We start from the raw sequence: 16,737 nt of genomic DNA, 5'->3' as shown, positions 1-16,737 counted from the left end.
GGGGTTGTTTTGACCAAAATGCAGGACTCGGCACTTGGCCTTATTAAACCTCATCTCATTGGCCTTGGCCCATTGATCCAACCTGTCCAGGTCCCTCTGTAGAGCCTGCCGACCCTCAAGCAGATCAACACTCCCACCTAGTTTGGTGTCATCTGCAAACTTACTGAGGGTGCACTCAATCCCCTCATCCAGATCACCAATAAAGATATTAAACAAGACCGGACCCAAAACTGAGCCCTGAACATTTTAAGCCATGTTTTCACATGCTTGCACAAATATGCGTCTGCATCTGTAGATATGACTTTATAGTAGCAGGGATTTCTGTGTGCCAAGAGGAATTTTGAAGACACACACACACAATATATATACTTTATGCAGCATGGGCAGCGGGCAGTGGCTGGGGTATCACCTGGGGACTCAGGAACTGGCTCGAGTCTGAGCTCTGTCATTGACCTGCCACGCGACAAGGTACGAGTCTATTTCCCTCCTTACGGATGACAGCAATTAGAAAGGGTAAACGCACAACACTGCTTAATGGTTGGTGTTGGTATCACCATTTCTAGACCAGCTCCTCCTCAGTCCGTGACTGGGGCCTGTAGGCATTACAAAGTCAGTAAAGGTAACACCATGAAAGTAAGTTACAAGGGCACTTATTGCATCAGCTGATATACACGAGACCTGAGTATGGAAGCAATGTATTTTGGCCAGTAAGTGAGGAAAGAAAAGCTTTATTTCAAGTAGTTATGCATATCAAGGACAGTCTGCAAAGGATTTGATAAATATATCCTCATTTCTGGTTTTATTTTTAATTATCTGGATGACATTTTCATTTGTAACAGATAATGTCTTTAGCATCTGCCTATGGCAACACATGGGCAGCGTTTCCAAGCTGTTCTCAATTGCATTTGGATACGTCAGAGAATTTGTAAGAGCTTCATTTCTCTCCACCTGCCAGGAGAGAGTGGAGTCATGGCACTCCTCCAATGCTAAATACATTTCCTGATAGCTAGATTAACTTTCCGTAAACCAGAAAGGACTGTCTGCATTACACTCGAGGCTGAGGTCATACAGGAGATCAGAAGCAGTCTCTGCAGTACCGAGCATCTTGTGTGTGATTTGATAAAGGCTCAATGTTCAGAAGAAATAGTTGAGAGCAAATATTCTAGAGAAATCTGGCAGGTGGATGATAGAGCAGATTTGCTGGTCCCCAGCCAGTCCTCTCGGTCAGAGATTCGCTAAGGAGGAGCTGGGGAAGTAGAGCGTGCTAACAATGTGTCTTGTTTCAGCTTACAAGGAGAAGATGAAGGAGTTGTCCATGCTCTCCCTGATTTGCTCCTGTTTTTACCCTGAACCTCGCAACATGAACATCTATAAATATGATGGTGAGTGGCTTTCACTGGAAACCATCCCACAGGTCAGATAATGTGCTGCTGCTGGGAAATGACTCAGTCCACTGTCCCAGTCCATAATGTTAGTCAGTGGATGTTTTGCTGAATTAACAACTCATTTGCTGATTTTAGCTATTACCGTCTATTGATTGTGTATTACCCATGATGCTGGATATTGCTCCTAATAGCAGCTAACTAAACTCTCAAAGGTAGCCCCCCCCATACTGAGCTGTGCCTTTCCTACTGCCCATTTGAAAATTACAGCTCTTCACAGCAGACAGAATTCCCAAGGAAACCAAGAAAAGATGAAAGCACTCTTAAAAAATTAATCAGCTTGGGCACTGCTTGCAGGGGGCCCTGACATGGAATGACAAGGAACCCCAATAAGCTTCCAAAACCGCTGTACGTTTTTATCTTTATGAGATTAAGGTATAATTAAGCTATTGCAGATAAAATGGAATGTACTTCGGAGAACAGTTTTCAGCCCATAATCTGTCATTGCATTTAAAATGCCCAAGGCAAAGATGCTAAATCTTTTGTCTGCACTTCTGGTCCTACTGAGGTCTGTGCTGCTCCTCTTCTCGATACTGCTGAGGTATTGAAGGGTTTACCATTTCTCACTTTATTGTGCAGACATGGAAGTGAAACAAATCAACAAACGTGCCTCCGGCCAGGCCTTTGAACTGATCCTAAAGCCGCCGTCTCCGGTGTCGGAAGCGCCACGAACTTTAGCTTCTCCAAAGAAGAAAGAACTCTCTCTTGAGGAGATCCAGAAAAAGCTGGAGGCTGCAGAGGAGAGGAGAAAGGTATCTTTCTTTAAAAAAAATGCTAATAATTAGACCTGACAGTGTACAGAATAACAGTTTCCTGTTCATTGGTATGTTTTCCATTGCCATCGCTGACTCACAGTGGCCTGCATGGACAAAAGTTATTAACGTGTTTAAAGACACAAATGAGTTTATTTTCTGTCCACAGCTTGCAAACAAACCTCACTGGTTTTGATGCTTGGAAAGTGCGCATCACAAAATACAGATAGCTTTGGGCAGGAGACCCAAGAGGGTTCAAATACGCATGCTCACTGTGTGAGTGTAAGGGGACCATCCAGAGCGTCTGCAATAGTTGCTGGAAACCAGTGCAATTCTTCTGGTGTCTCAGTTTAAGAGACAGATGTGCAATTTCAACAGCTACTGCCTTGGTTACCAGATCTTGGCTCCTTGTAGTGCCCATGGAGATTACTCACAAGGTCTGCCTCAGGCAGCTAAAATGTCTTATTTATACAGTGCAGAGCCATGTCAGCCCCAAATAAAGAGTGTTCTGTGTCATTCAGCACACACTTGGGTGAAGACGCTGGCATAGCACAGCTACTGAGGAGGGGTCTCCACAGTGCTGGAAGTTGGCCTTGTAGGGTTATCTACACACCAAGACTTCCCTTCTTTATGACCTTACCCATAATGGTAAAACCCTGTCTGATAATCAAAAGTTTGTCACAACGGGTTTGGAAGGCTTGTTACTCCTTCTTCACAAAGGTTAGCATAAATGCAGAGTGCAAGCAGTAGGAGGTCCACATTAACTCTTTATTTGGCTTTCATCATGACTGATGTATTGAAGAGGTCTTTATTTGCTCTAAGTCAGAGCTAGCTCAGATAGCTTGCTTTTTTTTTTTTCCCCAGAAGATAAAAGTCCAAATTCCAGATCAGATAAGTCAGAGAATGACAGGGAAAGCCAATGAGACAGTCACCATTGCCAGCCTGAATTGCCAGTCTGAGAATTAGCAGTGTTCTGTACAGGCCCAGTGTTGATGCTGTGTTGCACCATTTCAGGAAAGTCATGGCTGGCTGCAACGGCCACAGAAAACTCAAGATGTGTTCATATATTGTCCCAGTTAATCCATGTTTCCTTTTGCTATGGCACAAAAGGAGAACCACAGAAGCCAGAGAAGCCTCAGGAGCCATAGAAGGACTTTCTGTGTCCTTCAACCAGGCAATCGATGTCATTTTGTGGCAAATCTGCCTGGACTTAGAAACTCCTTCCACCTGCTCGTAGAGTCCCTAGTAGAGTACATCTGAAAATGAATCAAGCTTAGATGTCGCTAAGCCTTTTGTTTATCTCTTAAACAATGTATTTGTTACTAAAACTGATGTTTACAGAATCATTTCCAGATATGGACAAAAATGTTTACAGAGGTCCAGGGACAGCAAATATGCCAGAAATGGCACATGGAGCAGCTCCAGCAAGAGCAGCTCTATTCTGCTTTCATCCCTGTCAAACCAGATCAGGGTCACTTCCAAGAAATCCAAAGGAGTGATTGTGCTGGTGTGTGGTGAGGTGCAAGTCCATTGAAGCCGGTAGATCTTGATTAATGACTGGTCCTTAAAACCTAGCCCTCGGTTTTGATTTGCAGTGAAACCTGACTATTCCGGATCTCACTAATTTAAACAATTATTTCAGGGAATACTGAAATGTTGCTACATTTGCCATTTCTTCTGCCTCACTAACACAAGACTGTGCTTCTACTGCACTCACACTGGCACTATTGCTTCTTTCAAAGAAATACTTCTGCCGGAGTATTTGTTTCAGTAAAAGGACATGACTGTGTGTGAAAGGAGTATGCATTTGCACTAGAGTCTGCCCAGAAGTATGAGTTTTCACCCACCCAAATGATGATATGCCCCAAAGACTCAGTCCGTGAAGTGCCTCTGTACCAAGTACAAGTACTCAAGTAAAGACACGGATGCAGAATGCAATGGCAGCAATTAAGAAACCTGTTATTATGCAAACACTTACTGGAAAATAGAAATTGAATGTCCCAGAGATTTCATTTCATTGATTTCATTTCTTCCTAAAGAAAAACTCATTACGCAATAAACTGGTAATCAGTGATCGCAATACAGACACCTGCCATTTCTTCCCCTTGGTGCTATATTAATTTGGAACGAACACGACTGAGTTATTTTAATACACAAGATCCTCCACATTAGCGTTGCAGCAGAAATTGCTGGGAAAGGAACAAAGAACAGAGCAGAAACCTCCATTACCTCACTGTTAAAATCCCTGGTGCTCCCATATCTCAACTATCACCTTCATTTTTTGCCTGAAAAAGAGTATACTGCAGAGAAGGACAAAAAAGTAATCAGAGGAACAGAACATCTTCAATAAGAAGGTAAATTAAATAGTCCACATTTAAGCTTGGCAAGAGGAAACGGAAGATAAGATAGGAGTCTACAAAGTCATGAATGGTAATGAGAAGATGAATAGGAGCGATTATATTCTGTTTCACGCAATCCAAAGGGGAAGAAACACTCAATGAAATCATCAGACAGCAATTTCAAAACAGAGAGGGAATCACCTTGCCATGCATTGTTTAATCAAGCTGTATTTGTTATCACAGACTATTTAGACATTATTAAAATATTATTTATTTCAAAAAGATAATGGAAAAATTGATTGAGCACTGCCTAGAAAATGTTTACATGGATACAACCTCTGGCTCTGAAAATATGTAACCTGGTGACTGCTGGAAGCTAGGAAGCTATATATGTGTGTATATATGTGTGTATGTATATATAGTCATCTACACTTTCCCTAAGCATCTTCCGCTTTCTGCTGTGAGACAAACCAGGCAGACTTTTTCTGACATCCAGCGCTGCAGTCATTATCGCACTTTCCAATCTATGTGCAGCAGCTATCAGGCATGACCATGCCACATTGTGTCCTTCCAGCACAGTTCTAATTAAAATCAAGTATAACTAATGGATGAGAATTGCCTTTTTGGAAAAAATACTAATTGATTTCACACTGTTTAGGAGTTAGGTTCTGCTCTGTTAATTAGGCAGCATTCATTAATAAATTTTCAAACTCATGAGAACATCTACAGCAATTCTTGCACTTCAGCAGGCTCCTGCTTATGCTGTTTCCTGCTCAGCGTTATTGTTTATTCCCTTACAAGCTTTTACAGGACTTTTCTCCTCCTTTTTCTCTACCTCACTTGGCAGTCACTGTGACCTCGTACTCTCAGACCAAGCCGAGAACTTCACCCAAGGCATTTTTATCTGGCCCCATTTGGGCCACTTACAGATTTGTCCTTTCCATTTATAAAATCCTCTTTACAGCACGTCGTTATTATCCCATTATTTTTTTGGCATATGTGTGCTATATTTTCCCATCTTGGTGAATAATCAGAAAGATCTTTTCATCCTTCCCATTTAAGAAATTAGAGCACAGTGACATTGTATGGAGCAGAAGTTTATTTCTTACAGCATCTTTAACCTTATCAATTTTTACCTATTGGCCTTGAATGTTCAGTTTATTATTACTCTTGGTATACAGACTTTAAGAGCCATATGTCGAACTATATATCTTTACTGCCCACGTTCAACTTACTGGCAGAAAAATGAAACACTAAAGCGACACACGTTCCTGCTAGGCTTTGGATTATGGGAGAGAAATTGTATGTAATTAAATCCTCTTAATGGCTTTGTATTGGGATGAAATTGAATCAGGCTCATCCCTAGTGCTTAGCGCCACAAAGGACGCAGGAGAACAGTCATATTTTTTAACTTTCATGCTGTGGGATGTAGACTTATGGCTACATAAGTTTTTAATACCATTACTGTGAAATGCCACAAGACCAGCCCCCCGTGCAGCCCAGCCCGGGCCAGGCTGGCAGCCCCGGGGCATCTCTGCCAGCGTGGTGGCCTCACTCTGCGTCAGGCCCCAGCCCCTTTGAGCCCACCCCACAGCCTGCCCAGAGGCACTTCTCAGTATTCCTGATCCATCTCTTCTTCGGCAGTGGAAAAGCCCCGCCAGTGCACAGCCGGGCTGCTCGGGAAAAGGCTTCACCAAAGCAGAGCCGGGGAACAGACGTTCCCTCCTAGACATTGCCCAGGACCTACAAAACTGCCGCTCCGGATGGGAGGAGAGGCCAAGAAGGGATTGGCACCTTCCCTGGCAAAAGCGGAGCTTTCTTTGTTCTTCCAACTTGTTCCTATTCTCCTCCTTGATTTCCTGTAGTTTGTGAGTGAGTAGGATGTGAGGGAGGACAGGCACTGCCCCAGACATTTGTCTGCTACTATTTGTCTTGCCCATCTGCTGCTCTCCCTTTCTGAGTCTGGTGGCCCTTGTCTGTGCTTGTGTAGAGAGGCAATACAGCATGAAGTGCTTTTCCGTGTAAAGGTCCCAGCAATAAGTGTGGAGTCAGCACTGGAACCAGGAGTTTCTGCCCCATTTTGATCTACACCATAGCCTTTCTATGCATTGTGCTTCACCCCTAATATTTACAAAACATAGCCAAAACTGCAAGCCACTTTGCACTTCCTCATCAAAAAGATGTAAGCCTACGGGGTATGTGCCCACAGGAAGATGTTTGCTGCCAGCTAGGAGAGGGTTAGGTGCTAAGCTCCAGGGTCCACCTCAGAGCACATGGAGTCACAAGCAGAGACAACGTCCATCCCAACGCTGCAAAGCGTCTCCCTGCACTCTGCCATGGGCTTTGTTCATAATGTGCTCTAGGCAATCCTTCTTCAGCAGGGGAGTTGGACTAGATGATCTCTAGAGGTTCCTTCCACCTCTGACAATTCCGTGATTCCGTGATAAGACAAACCATCATTCATCTTCATTAACTTTAAAACGCCAGGTCTCAAGCTGCAGCAGATCAAGAAGTGCCTCATGAGCGGGTAGGGTAACATCAGACAGAGGGCTCTGGCATCCCTCCAACATGCCGTGTTCACCCCCATGAGTCACAACCCCAAGAGCAGCGATTTTGTGCCAGTTGAGGATGAGACAGGGAGTTTTCCTGAATCACATTGTGGATGGGCTCTTTATTTTTTCACTCTACTTCACATTCTTAGTAGCCCTGACCCAAAGGTTCCTTGGCAGACTGGACAAAAAAAAAAAAAAAGATTCTCATCTGAACTCAAGCAAAATTTTGCACTATCTTGTTTCAGTAGAAGCAGGACTTCACTTACAGCTCAGATGTCTCGAGCTCTCCTGCCAAATGGCCATTTCACTCCTTTGCTCTGTGACCCCATGGAGCAGGAGCATCCCCCTCTTCCTCGTGTCTCTCTAGACTGTGGTTGCTTTGGGAGAAGAGCTGCCTCTCTCTGTATGTGCTCACTGCCTGGGACCGCGAGTTCCTGCAACACCCAGAACAGGTGCTGATGTAGTACAAATAGCAGTGTTCCCCATGAGGAAATAGACATAACACAGATGTTTGAGGAAGCCAGTGCCATGAGTGAGGTCTAACTTCAGTCCATTCCTTTGCTCTTACATGGAAAAATCCCAACCTCAATTCCTTCCCCTGAAAACATCACTGCTTCAACTCACTGTTTCCTTCTGATTGATATCCAGTCTTCACCTTTGTCTTTACATTGCAGTAGGAGCCTTTAACCCTGTCTCTGATTCTGCTCCATTAGTAGTAACTCTTAAATACACAATGCACTGAAGCATACCAAGGTTAATGCAGCTTCTGCTGAACAATTTAATTTTAAGAAATCCAGCCAGTGAACGAGCGTGCTATGAAAGTGGAGCTCTCATGACTGGTGGGGTGCCTCATACATCCTCCTAACTAAGACCGTTGGGTGAATGCAGTCAAGCTGAAATTCCCAGTTTAAAAGTAGTCTGAGCCAATTTCTTGCTTAAAAGTAATTCTTTAATTTTATCTCTGCATAAATGACCTCAATATTTGAATGTGCACATCAAAGAAAAATAGATAAATGGGAAAAAATAAAGCACCTGTTACTCAGGTGAGTAAAATTTTCTTCTGGTGAGTAATAATTAAAAATATATGTATATCCAAAGCCAGTTTCCATAAATAATTTTCCTCATAAAGTGAGTGTTTAGTTTGTCTACATCTGCCTATGGCCAGCTAACAATGAGATGTGGATTTCCTTTTGAAGCACCCACCACTGAAAACTGGGGGTGCACGTGATCCTTTAGAAATATAACATGAATATCAGAGGAGTTTGCCTGCATTACCCATCATATTGGCACAGCAGTACATTTCTAGGAGCAAAGGTGTCTGTACCAGGAATTTTTTGAAACAGTTTTATTCCTCCACAGCTAGCATTAGAGGCTGCATCTGTACCTGCATTGATTATGCCTTGATATATTTAAGAAGTCTTCTGGATATTCCCCCTTGAGTATTGTTTTTTCCTTTCTCCTCCATTCCATACTTTTATCTCCTTATTACTCCTCTTTATCTTTCATCCCATTCCCAGCCTCTTTTGCTCATTTTCTCACATCAGCTGTAAAAGAAGCACTTATTGTAAGCCATTCACAAGTGTGTTAGAACGTGGGCTATCAAGGATTTGAGAATATCCTTTCCAGCACTTCAAACAATACATTGTTGAAAATAAACTTGGAATAAAAACTTCCTACATATGTTGGTAACCTGTACCAAGACCACGGGAGTCCAAATGCAGCAGCTAAAAGCCAACACAAACAACAAAGAGAGCCTATTAATCCCAGCCCCACAAGGCATCAGGGGTCATTCATTCAGTCATTTCTGGATGTGTAGTAGATTTTGAACAGACAGGGTGGCCAAGTTCCTCTGCCAAATGTGTTGGAAACAGAAAATCATTTGACAATCCAGTAGAAAAACATACCAACTGCCTTCCAAAATTGTTGTAAGGCGATTTCAAAAATGGTCTGACACGGGGAAACAGGCAGACTCCCAGCTGGGGTGTAACAGCGTCAGAAGAGGGATGTCAGTCTACATGACACTCTACGCCGTGGGTGTTTTGTGGTGGGGAGGGGGATCCCTTTATTTTGAACCAGTCCTGGGTACCTTGAATATTTTGAGGGAGGAAAAGGAGTGTCATTAAGGCATATCGTAAAGGAAAATGGCATTAGGAGTGTGCAGCCAGTTCCTGAAGCCTGATTTAACTTTCATTCAGACTCTTACTGGTGCCAATGCAATTTGCATCCAGAAAATACTGAATTAGAGTATAAGGATCTTCTTCTATGCATCCATCTAATGCATTATCATGCATTAGTGGACAAATTACTTTTGAATATGTTGTCTGCCAGCATAGCCTCCAGAACTCCGTGTGCTTTGATATGGAACTCTAATTTTTTCACTGGATTTATGATAATAAGAAGCAGTTCCAGAAGGCAAAGGGTCTGAATGGAAGAAAACAAAACCTAAAAAATGGGCAAGAATCCCAAAGTCTCAAAGGCATTTTGCTACCTCCTGTTGAAAGCCAATGTTCTTTTAAAAAATGCTGCTTATAGGCACAGTCCAAATCTTACTTTTAATTATAGCATCTCCATGGGCCCTGGATTTGTCCTTGGAAATGTCTGTTTTCCAAATCTGACAATGCTTGATTTTATACACATTATTTATGCATATTTAAACATCATGAAATGTTAGCCTATCAAATTAACAAATCACTTATTAAACATTTCATGGGAAAGGACATTACAATTCAGATCATAGTATCTTTTCTATTGAAACTCCCAACAGGAATGGAAATAGATTCTTAGATTATCAGTCACTTTTAGATCACTTAAACAAAGGGTTCATAAAATTAGTATCAGCAACCAAAATTTAATGATGATAACTTTTCCAAAAGTAGATTAAATGTTGCCATTGAATATTAAATTAAACAGAAAATGCAGACTAACTTCACAAGCACCGGTCAAACTGAGCCACTCAAGTTAGTCCAGGAATGGTAAAGCAAGATGAAGATGTTAAATTATTCCAGTTTTACATTGTACAAAATCTTTCAAAATGCCTTTTTAACATTTTTGAAATAGCTTACAGGTAAAGAAGTGTTAAATGCTAAGTATCTGAAATCAAATATTTTGCTTAAAAATAACCTTTTTTTATTATATGATTATTAAAATTATTGATGTTTTTGTTAAAATTATGGGGCTTTTATGATTTTTCAATTAGTCTACAAAAGTCCCTCTTTGCTCAGCTCTTTTTGCCCTTGGCTCATGCTCCTTCCATTCCCCACCTGTGGAACCCTCTCTGCTTTGGCTTCACCCATCTGGGCACTTTTTGTTCCCATTTGTACCATCTTTTGGCCGCACAACAGTTATTTTCTCTGAGTCAGAGACCTGAAAAATGCTTGCTCTGTTACTACCTGTTCAGCATATGCTACAAGGGAGGTAAGAGCCAGGAGGAGATTTTGCAAGGCACCAACCGTTCAATTAGACCTTTCCCATCAGCAAGTGCCCCAGGGATCAGCGTTTAACTGCCACCAGGCCATCAGTGTTTAACTGCAACCAGGATTTGACCAGGCAAATTAAGTGGCCAAGATGGATAAAAGTCACTCTTTCCCCTGATCTCAGGGGAGCACGTTGCAGCCTCGCAAAGACAGAGATGTTACAGTCCAGTGTCTGCCTGGCTTCGGCAGCCTTTTCCAGAATCTGCTTCATTTGCCTCATCACTGCACTGGGCTTTGTGCGCATCTTACCTTGGTTAAAATACTTGTTTTCTCCTCCTAGTTGGATCTCGCTCATGTGAAGGAATTGCAACCATTTTCACTCCATTTAAAGCCACACGATAGAATTTAATAGGACTCATTACCACTAATTGTAATTATCGGTTAAAGCCCTTAATTTAGGCCTTAAACCAATGCATTTTTGCAGATAACAAAGGCAACAGTGCGTTGTGATCTGCACTGAAATGCACACTTATCTTCCCGGAGCCACAGTTCATTCCCTGTTTTCTGTTTGCTTTGTGTGCTCCCTCTCATTTATTTTATCCAAAAGCACACAACGTTGTTTATCTTTTCCAAATAACCCCTGTGAAACACGTTGCCTTTTCAACTGGGCTTGCCTGGAGGATGGGCCCAATGCTGCAAGATCTTTGGCTTCTCTCCTAGGATGAGTGGTTTTGTGTTAGTAGTTGGATTTAAAATAAATAACAAAGCTTATGCTTCTGAGCAATGAGTTTACAAAGAAGAATAACACAGTATTGCGCAGAGGCTGCATCCGCTTAATTCCTACCTGCAGTTTTCATGTTCCTTGCAAAATGTGAATTTTTAACTTCAATAGCTTTTTTGTTATTTTCTATAGAATAAAACCCTTTCTTCCCTTCCTAATCAATGAGATGAAGCCACACAAAAGTATCATGGGGAAAAAACATTGTCTGAGTTGATTCTGTCTGTCTTTCATGACAGCAAACTTCAAAGCCTGCTATTAACTATTCAGGCACATCAAGGGAGAGTCCAACCCAGGTGAAAAACGCACATCTCCTGTGTCAGCCACCTCCTTCTCAGCACCACACACGCCTGCAGCCCCCAGCCTCGTATCTCTGCACATAAAAAGCCCATAGCCAAGGGACTGCGGCTGTGGGAGGCTGAGCAGCCCCTGTAGGAGCCCAGATGTCCAGGACAGTGACATGCCAGTGTCTCTCATGGACAGAAGTGCTGGGGACATGTCTCTGCTGCCGCCTGAGTCTTGTGCCCCGCACTCAGCCAGAGCTTCCAGGCCCCTGTTACTGAAGATAATCTGGTTTATACACAGAAGGGATCTCTCCAAACAGCACATTAACCCCAAAGCAACACACTTTGCACAGTTTCCAAACACAGTGAACTGGTTTGGGTTTTTTTTTCTCCACATGAGTATTTCATTCCAACCACATGTCTCTCTGTTTCCAGTCCCAGGAGGCCCAGGTGCTGAAACATCTGGCAGAGAAGAGAGAACATGAGCGAGAAGTGCTTCAAAAGGCTTTGGAGGAGAACAATAACTTCAGCAAAATGGCAGAGGAAAAGCTGATACTGAAAATGGAACAGATCAAAGAAAACCGTGAAGCTAATTTAGCTGCTCTTATTGAACGTCTCCAAGAGAAGGTAACCACACAATCACTCCTCACCTTAGACTACAGAGGAAAATCTAATCAATGTTTTGAAGAGATGTTGTGGGTAGCTCTTATCTCAGGTGCTACACTTGAGCAGTTTTTAAGTCAGAGCCCCTGATGCCTATCTAAGCCACCACTCACTTTTGAAAAAGGCTGAACCTCTATAATCACTCAATCACAGCAGGGCTGAGGTTGGAAGAGGCCTCCACAGGGTCACACAGAGACGGTTGCCCAGGACCATGTCTAGGCAGCTTTTGAATATCTCCAAGGATGGAGACTCCACAACCTCCCTGTGCACCCTGTGCCAGCGCTCAGTCACCCTCACTCTGAAAAATTGTTTCCTGATGTTCAGAGGGAACATCCCATATTTCAGTGTGTGTCTGTTGCCTCTGGTCCTGTCACTGGGCACCAGTGAAAAGAGTTTGGTTTTTTATACCCTCCATTCAGGAATTTATACCCATTTATGAGATCCCCCTGAGCCTTCTCTTCTCCACGCTGAGCAGTCCCAGCTCTCTCAGCCTGTCCTTGTTGGAGAGACTCAGAGATATTCTGGTTCCTTAATCCTCATGGCCCTTTGCTGGACTGTCTCCAGAGAAAGGTTGATTTTCTAGCTTTTAAGAAGTGCTGTGAACAAATGAAAGGTCACTCGTGTTTAGATTTTGGCTTTTAAGAAAAGTCATTGAACAAATCAAACAGTTGTCCTGTGTCTGTAGTTCTTGGTTTCTCTGAGAAAGGTGAAAAAACATGGGAATACAACCTTTTCTATATATCAAAAGGGGCCTGTTCTTCCACAATTCTTGATGCTAAAAGAGAGTAAACTTTCTTTGGTCCAGCCAGAGGAAACTGGTACATCACAAACCCCACCATGCAGGATCAAGGGTGCCCTTCTCCAAAACAGCCCTTCCACATAAGAGAGGGAAATGTGCAAATAAAGATTTAGAAGTGTTAAGAAAAAATTAATTAGTTCTCCTTGAGTGATCACTTCTTTCTCCCAATGATGAACTTTCTAATATGTTAGTAAATTGACTAACAGAAAAAAATAGCTCTCAGAGGCTTCAATGAGATCTTCCCAAAAGCACCTCTGCTTCTTTGATGGAGACGAAAGTCTTGGAGAGCAGGGAAGAAACAACAGAAACCAAAGGATGATGTTACAAGTGACTATGGAAATGGGACAATTCTTGAGCTTAAGAACTATACCCAGATAACTGGACATTTTTGCATTAGATTAGTTTGCAGGCACATATCCCAAAGCTTACGAAAACAAAGGCAAAAGCCAATTAGGCATCCTTAAGGTCCACAAGGAAATGGGAAGGACAGCTGAAGCAACTCTCTGTCCCAGGTTAATGTTAACGGACTGTTAAGCCCTGTTTCCACAGCAATATGATGGCATATGTGCATGAAACCCAAAGAAGGTTTCTGAACAAAGATGTCAAAGATTTACTGTGTGCAGGTCTGGAGCCCTCAATATAGAAAGGACATGGACCTGATGGAGCGGGTCCAGAGGAGGGCCACCAAAATGATCAGGGGGCTGGAGCACCTCTCCTATGAGGACAGACTAAGGGAGCTGGGGTTGTTCAGCTTGGAGAAAAGGAGGCTCCGGGGAGACCTCATAGCGGCCTTCCAGTACCTGAGGGGGGCCTACAGGAAGGCTGGGGAGGGTCTGTTTCCAAAGGCCTGCAGTGACAGGACGAGGGGCAATGGCTTTAAGTTGGAGAAGGGAAGATTTAGATTGGATATTAGGAAAAAGTTCTTTACCATGAGGGTGATGGAACACTGGAACAGGTTGCCCAGGGAGGTGGTTGAGGCCCCTTCCCTTGAGATATTCAAGGTGAAGCTCAACGAGGCCCTGGGCAACCTGGTCTAGTTGGGGGTGTCCCTGCTGACTGCGGGGAGGTCGGACTAGATGACCTTTGGAGGTCCCTTCCAGCCTGGACCAATCTATGTCAATAACTCATTTGGGAACATTTGTAGAGACCTGTAAATAAAAATTGCATGACTATACAGTATTGCCAACACCAAAAGTGAACCTCGAATATGCAGGAAAAGAAGTGAGATATCTGGGTCCAAATCTTCAAAAGTTATGCAGAATTGTGAACACCCTGAGGCTTTGGTGTCTAGAAGTTCCTACAATCAAAGATAACTTCTGGATACTACAGTTATCAGGAGCAAGGAACAAGTCCCATATAAAACCTGGCATTCAGAACGATGAATCTTATAAGAAACTGTGATTTACAGTCAGTTGATGCAATGAGCTGTCTTGGCCTGTGATCTATAGTCCAACTCAGACAATAAAAAGATAACTGTTGACTTCAGTGAATTTTTGACCATTAAAGACCCTCTAGTGCATGAAGACAGGTAGGAGTGCCCTAAACTGAAGTCAGCTAGGGATGGATGTTCACTTCCTTACGGATTCACTTACGGAATCACTTCAAGGTGATTCCATAACCACCTTATGTTTGTCATTTGATTGTCTGGGGTTTTTTTTCAGTGACTAGACACAAGAGGTAAAAGTCTGATAGTTTGACAGCTGAAAGGAGAGAGGCATAAACCAAAAACCCTAAAACCAAGAAGTTGCCAAAAATAATAGTTTTATAAACATCTGAAGTAGAACGTTCCTAAATTCATTTGACAGCTGTTGTTCCTGACCACAGGCCCATTTCCACAGAAGTATCTGAATATACAATGGCTCAAATAAGTCTAAATTAATTATGAGTGCTTTTGTAAAAAGGAAGAGAGCACGGCTGAAAGTGGACAGAAGGGTTGAGCATTGACTTTTGGTAACTGCCTCCCAGAGGGAGAATGGGGAGGACAGCTACCTTCATCCTTCGGTCTAAGGGTTGTTTGAGATGTTCAGATTGACCCATCTTGGTGGAACTAAATTCTTGGACCTTTATTTATGGTTCCTAAAAGCTACAGATAACACAGTAACTAACGCTTCTTCTGCATACAGTGCGCAAGCAATTAATTCAAGCCCACTCATCCTTCACTATATTTAGTTTAACTTCTAGGAATTCAAAGAGCAAATGTGAGCATGTGGCACGTTTTATGCTGCAAGCAGCACGTCTCTATGTGGGCCTTCAAATTGAAACTCTGTGAAGTGCTGAGGATGGAAAGGCCCCATCAGATCAAAGACTGAGCTCCAGAGCGTGAGCATCGAATGTGCCTCAGGCCGGTCTGGTGGATGATACCCCCCCTGAGTTGTGTCCTTTACAGATGCCTGTGCTGTGAAACAAATTTTGCACAAGCATCAAATGCACAACCTAAATGGGTTGTCATCGGGATCGATGGAATGAGAGAGGTTTGATTTTTCCCTTCTTGATGTTTTCCAGGAGAGGCATGCTGCAGAGGTCCGTAGAAACAAGGAGCTCCAGGTGGAACTGTCTGGCTGAAAACAGCAATGGTGGATGTGACCCATCCCCACCATTAGTAAACTCCCCCTGCCTATATTATTATGGATCATGCGATATCAGTATGGGAAATGTATGACATGGTTTAAAAAAAAAAAATAATCAAGAACTCAATAAAAAACTTTAAAAAAGAAACAAAACTAAAAACAAAACCATTGCGGTCTCTTTGCAGAATTATTTGCTTGATGTTTAAAAAACTTGGATCTTATTTTGTAAATACTTACATTTTTGTTAAAAAATACAAGTATTGCATTATGCAAGTTATTTCATAATCTTACATGTCCTGTAACAGGCTTCTGATGTTGTCTATTTCCACTCGGTTGAATTTGCTGGGTCTGTTCATTCGAAGCACCTCACGTCTAATTCCATCCCCTGCGACTTCCATTCCAACCCACCACGAGGTCAGTAGTAGTTCTATGGTGCTAGAGACCAGCCATTGCCCAATAACCTCCACCGCTTTGCCATCAATAGGCTTTGTTGAAGCAGTGACTAGATCACAGATATCGTGACTTCACATCCAGCTGTCCAAGACAAAAGGCTCTGAAAATGTAGTTTCTTCAAATGCAACTCACGCTACAGGACTCTGTGGTGTGCTCTATAATTGGGCTTAAATTGCCACGTGTGGTACTTGTTGCCTCTGGTTTTTGAGGTGAGAGGCAACAAATACAGCTGTGCAACAGAATGAAAGCAAGTGGGATCAGTCTGAGGCAAATTCAAGAGGCACAGTATAACCATCAAGCTATGACAAATTCTGGATGATGCCAAACAGCCATACAAACGCTAATTGTAAAGTGAGCTTAATTCACCACTTGAAAATTTATTGATGGAGCAATCAGAAGCATCAAGTGGCTTTATCTGTAGATGCCATGATCTATGACACTAACCTGATGCTACCACATTACATGTGTAATAGTGCAAGAGGCTACTGAATATTTCACCTGGGACCCATGAGCCAGTTGTTACCTTTTTTTTTGACACTGCTGACTTCCATTCGTCATGACCTTTACTCCTCAGTGTGAGCCAACCCTTCCTAGCGACGGACATCTAGGTCTAAGAGGGCTGAAGCAGGAGGAATGACTAGACAGGGTGCTTGTGCCAAGTACAGTATCACCAAACCTAACACGTTCTCCCCAAA

The 16,737-nt window shown here is 42.7% G+C and overlaps 1 protein-coding gene across 1 annotated transcript; it reads left to right on the top strand.

The window, feature by feature from the left end:
* Positions 1-1,285: 1,285 nt before the first annotated feature.
* STMN2 (stathmin 2) lies at positions 1,286-15,584 on the top strand. The gene is made up of 4 exons (XM_074146300.1): positions 1,286-1,382; positions 2,022-2,194; positions 11,996-12,187; positions 15,525-15,584. The coding sequence occupies exons 1-4, from the start codon at positions 1,301-1,303 to the stop codon at positions 15,582-15,584; spliced, it is 507 nt and encodes a 168-aa protein (XP_074002401.1). The 5' UTR covers positions 1,286-1,300.
* The last annotated feature ends 1,153 nt before the right edge of the window (positions 15,585-16,737 follow it).

The sequence above is a fragment of the Numenius arquata genome, chromosome 4 (assembly GCF_964106895.1).
Source record: "Numenius arquata chromosome 4, bNumArq3.hap1.1, whole genome shotgun sequence".
Classification (NCBI taxonomy): domain Eukaryota; kingdom Metazoa; phylum Chordata; class Aves; order Charadriiformes; family Scolopacidae; genus Numenius; species Numenius arquata.
Note: the sequence above shows the minus strand (reverse complement) of the source record. Positions and strands in the feature narration are given on the sequence as shown.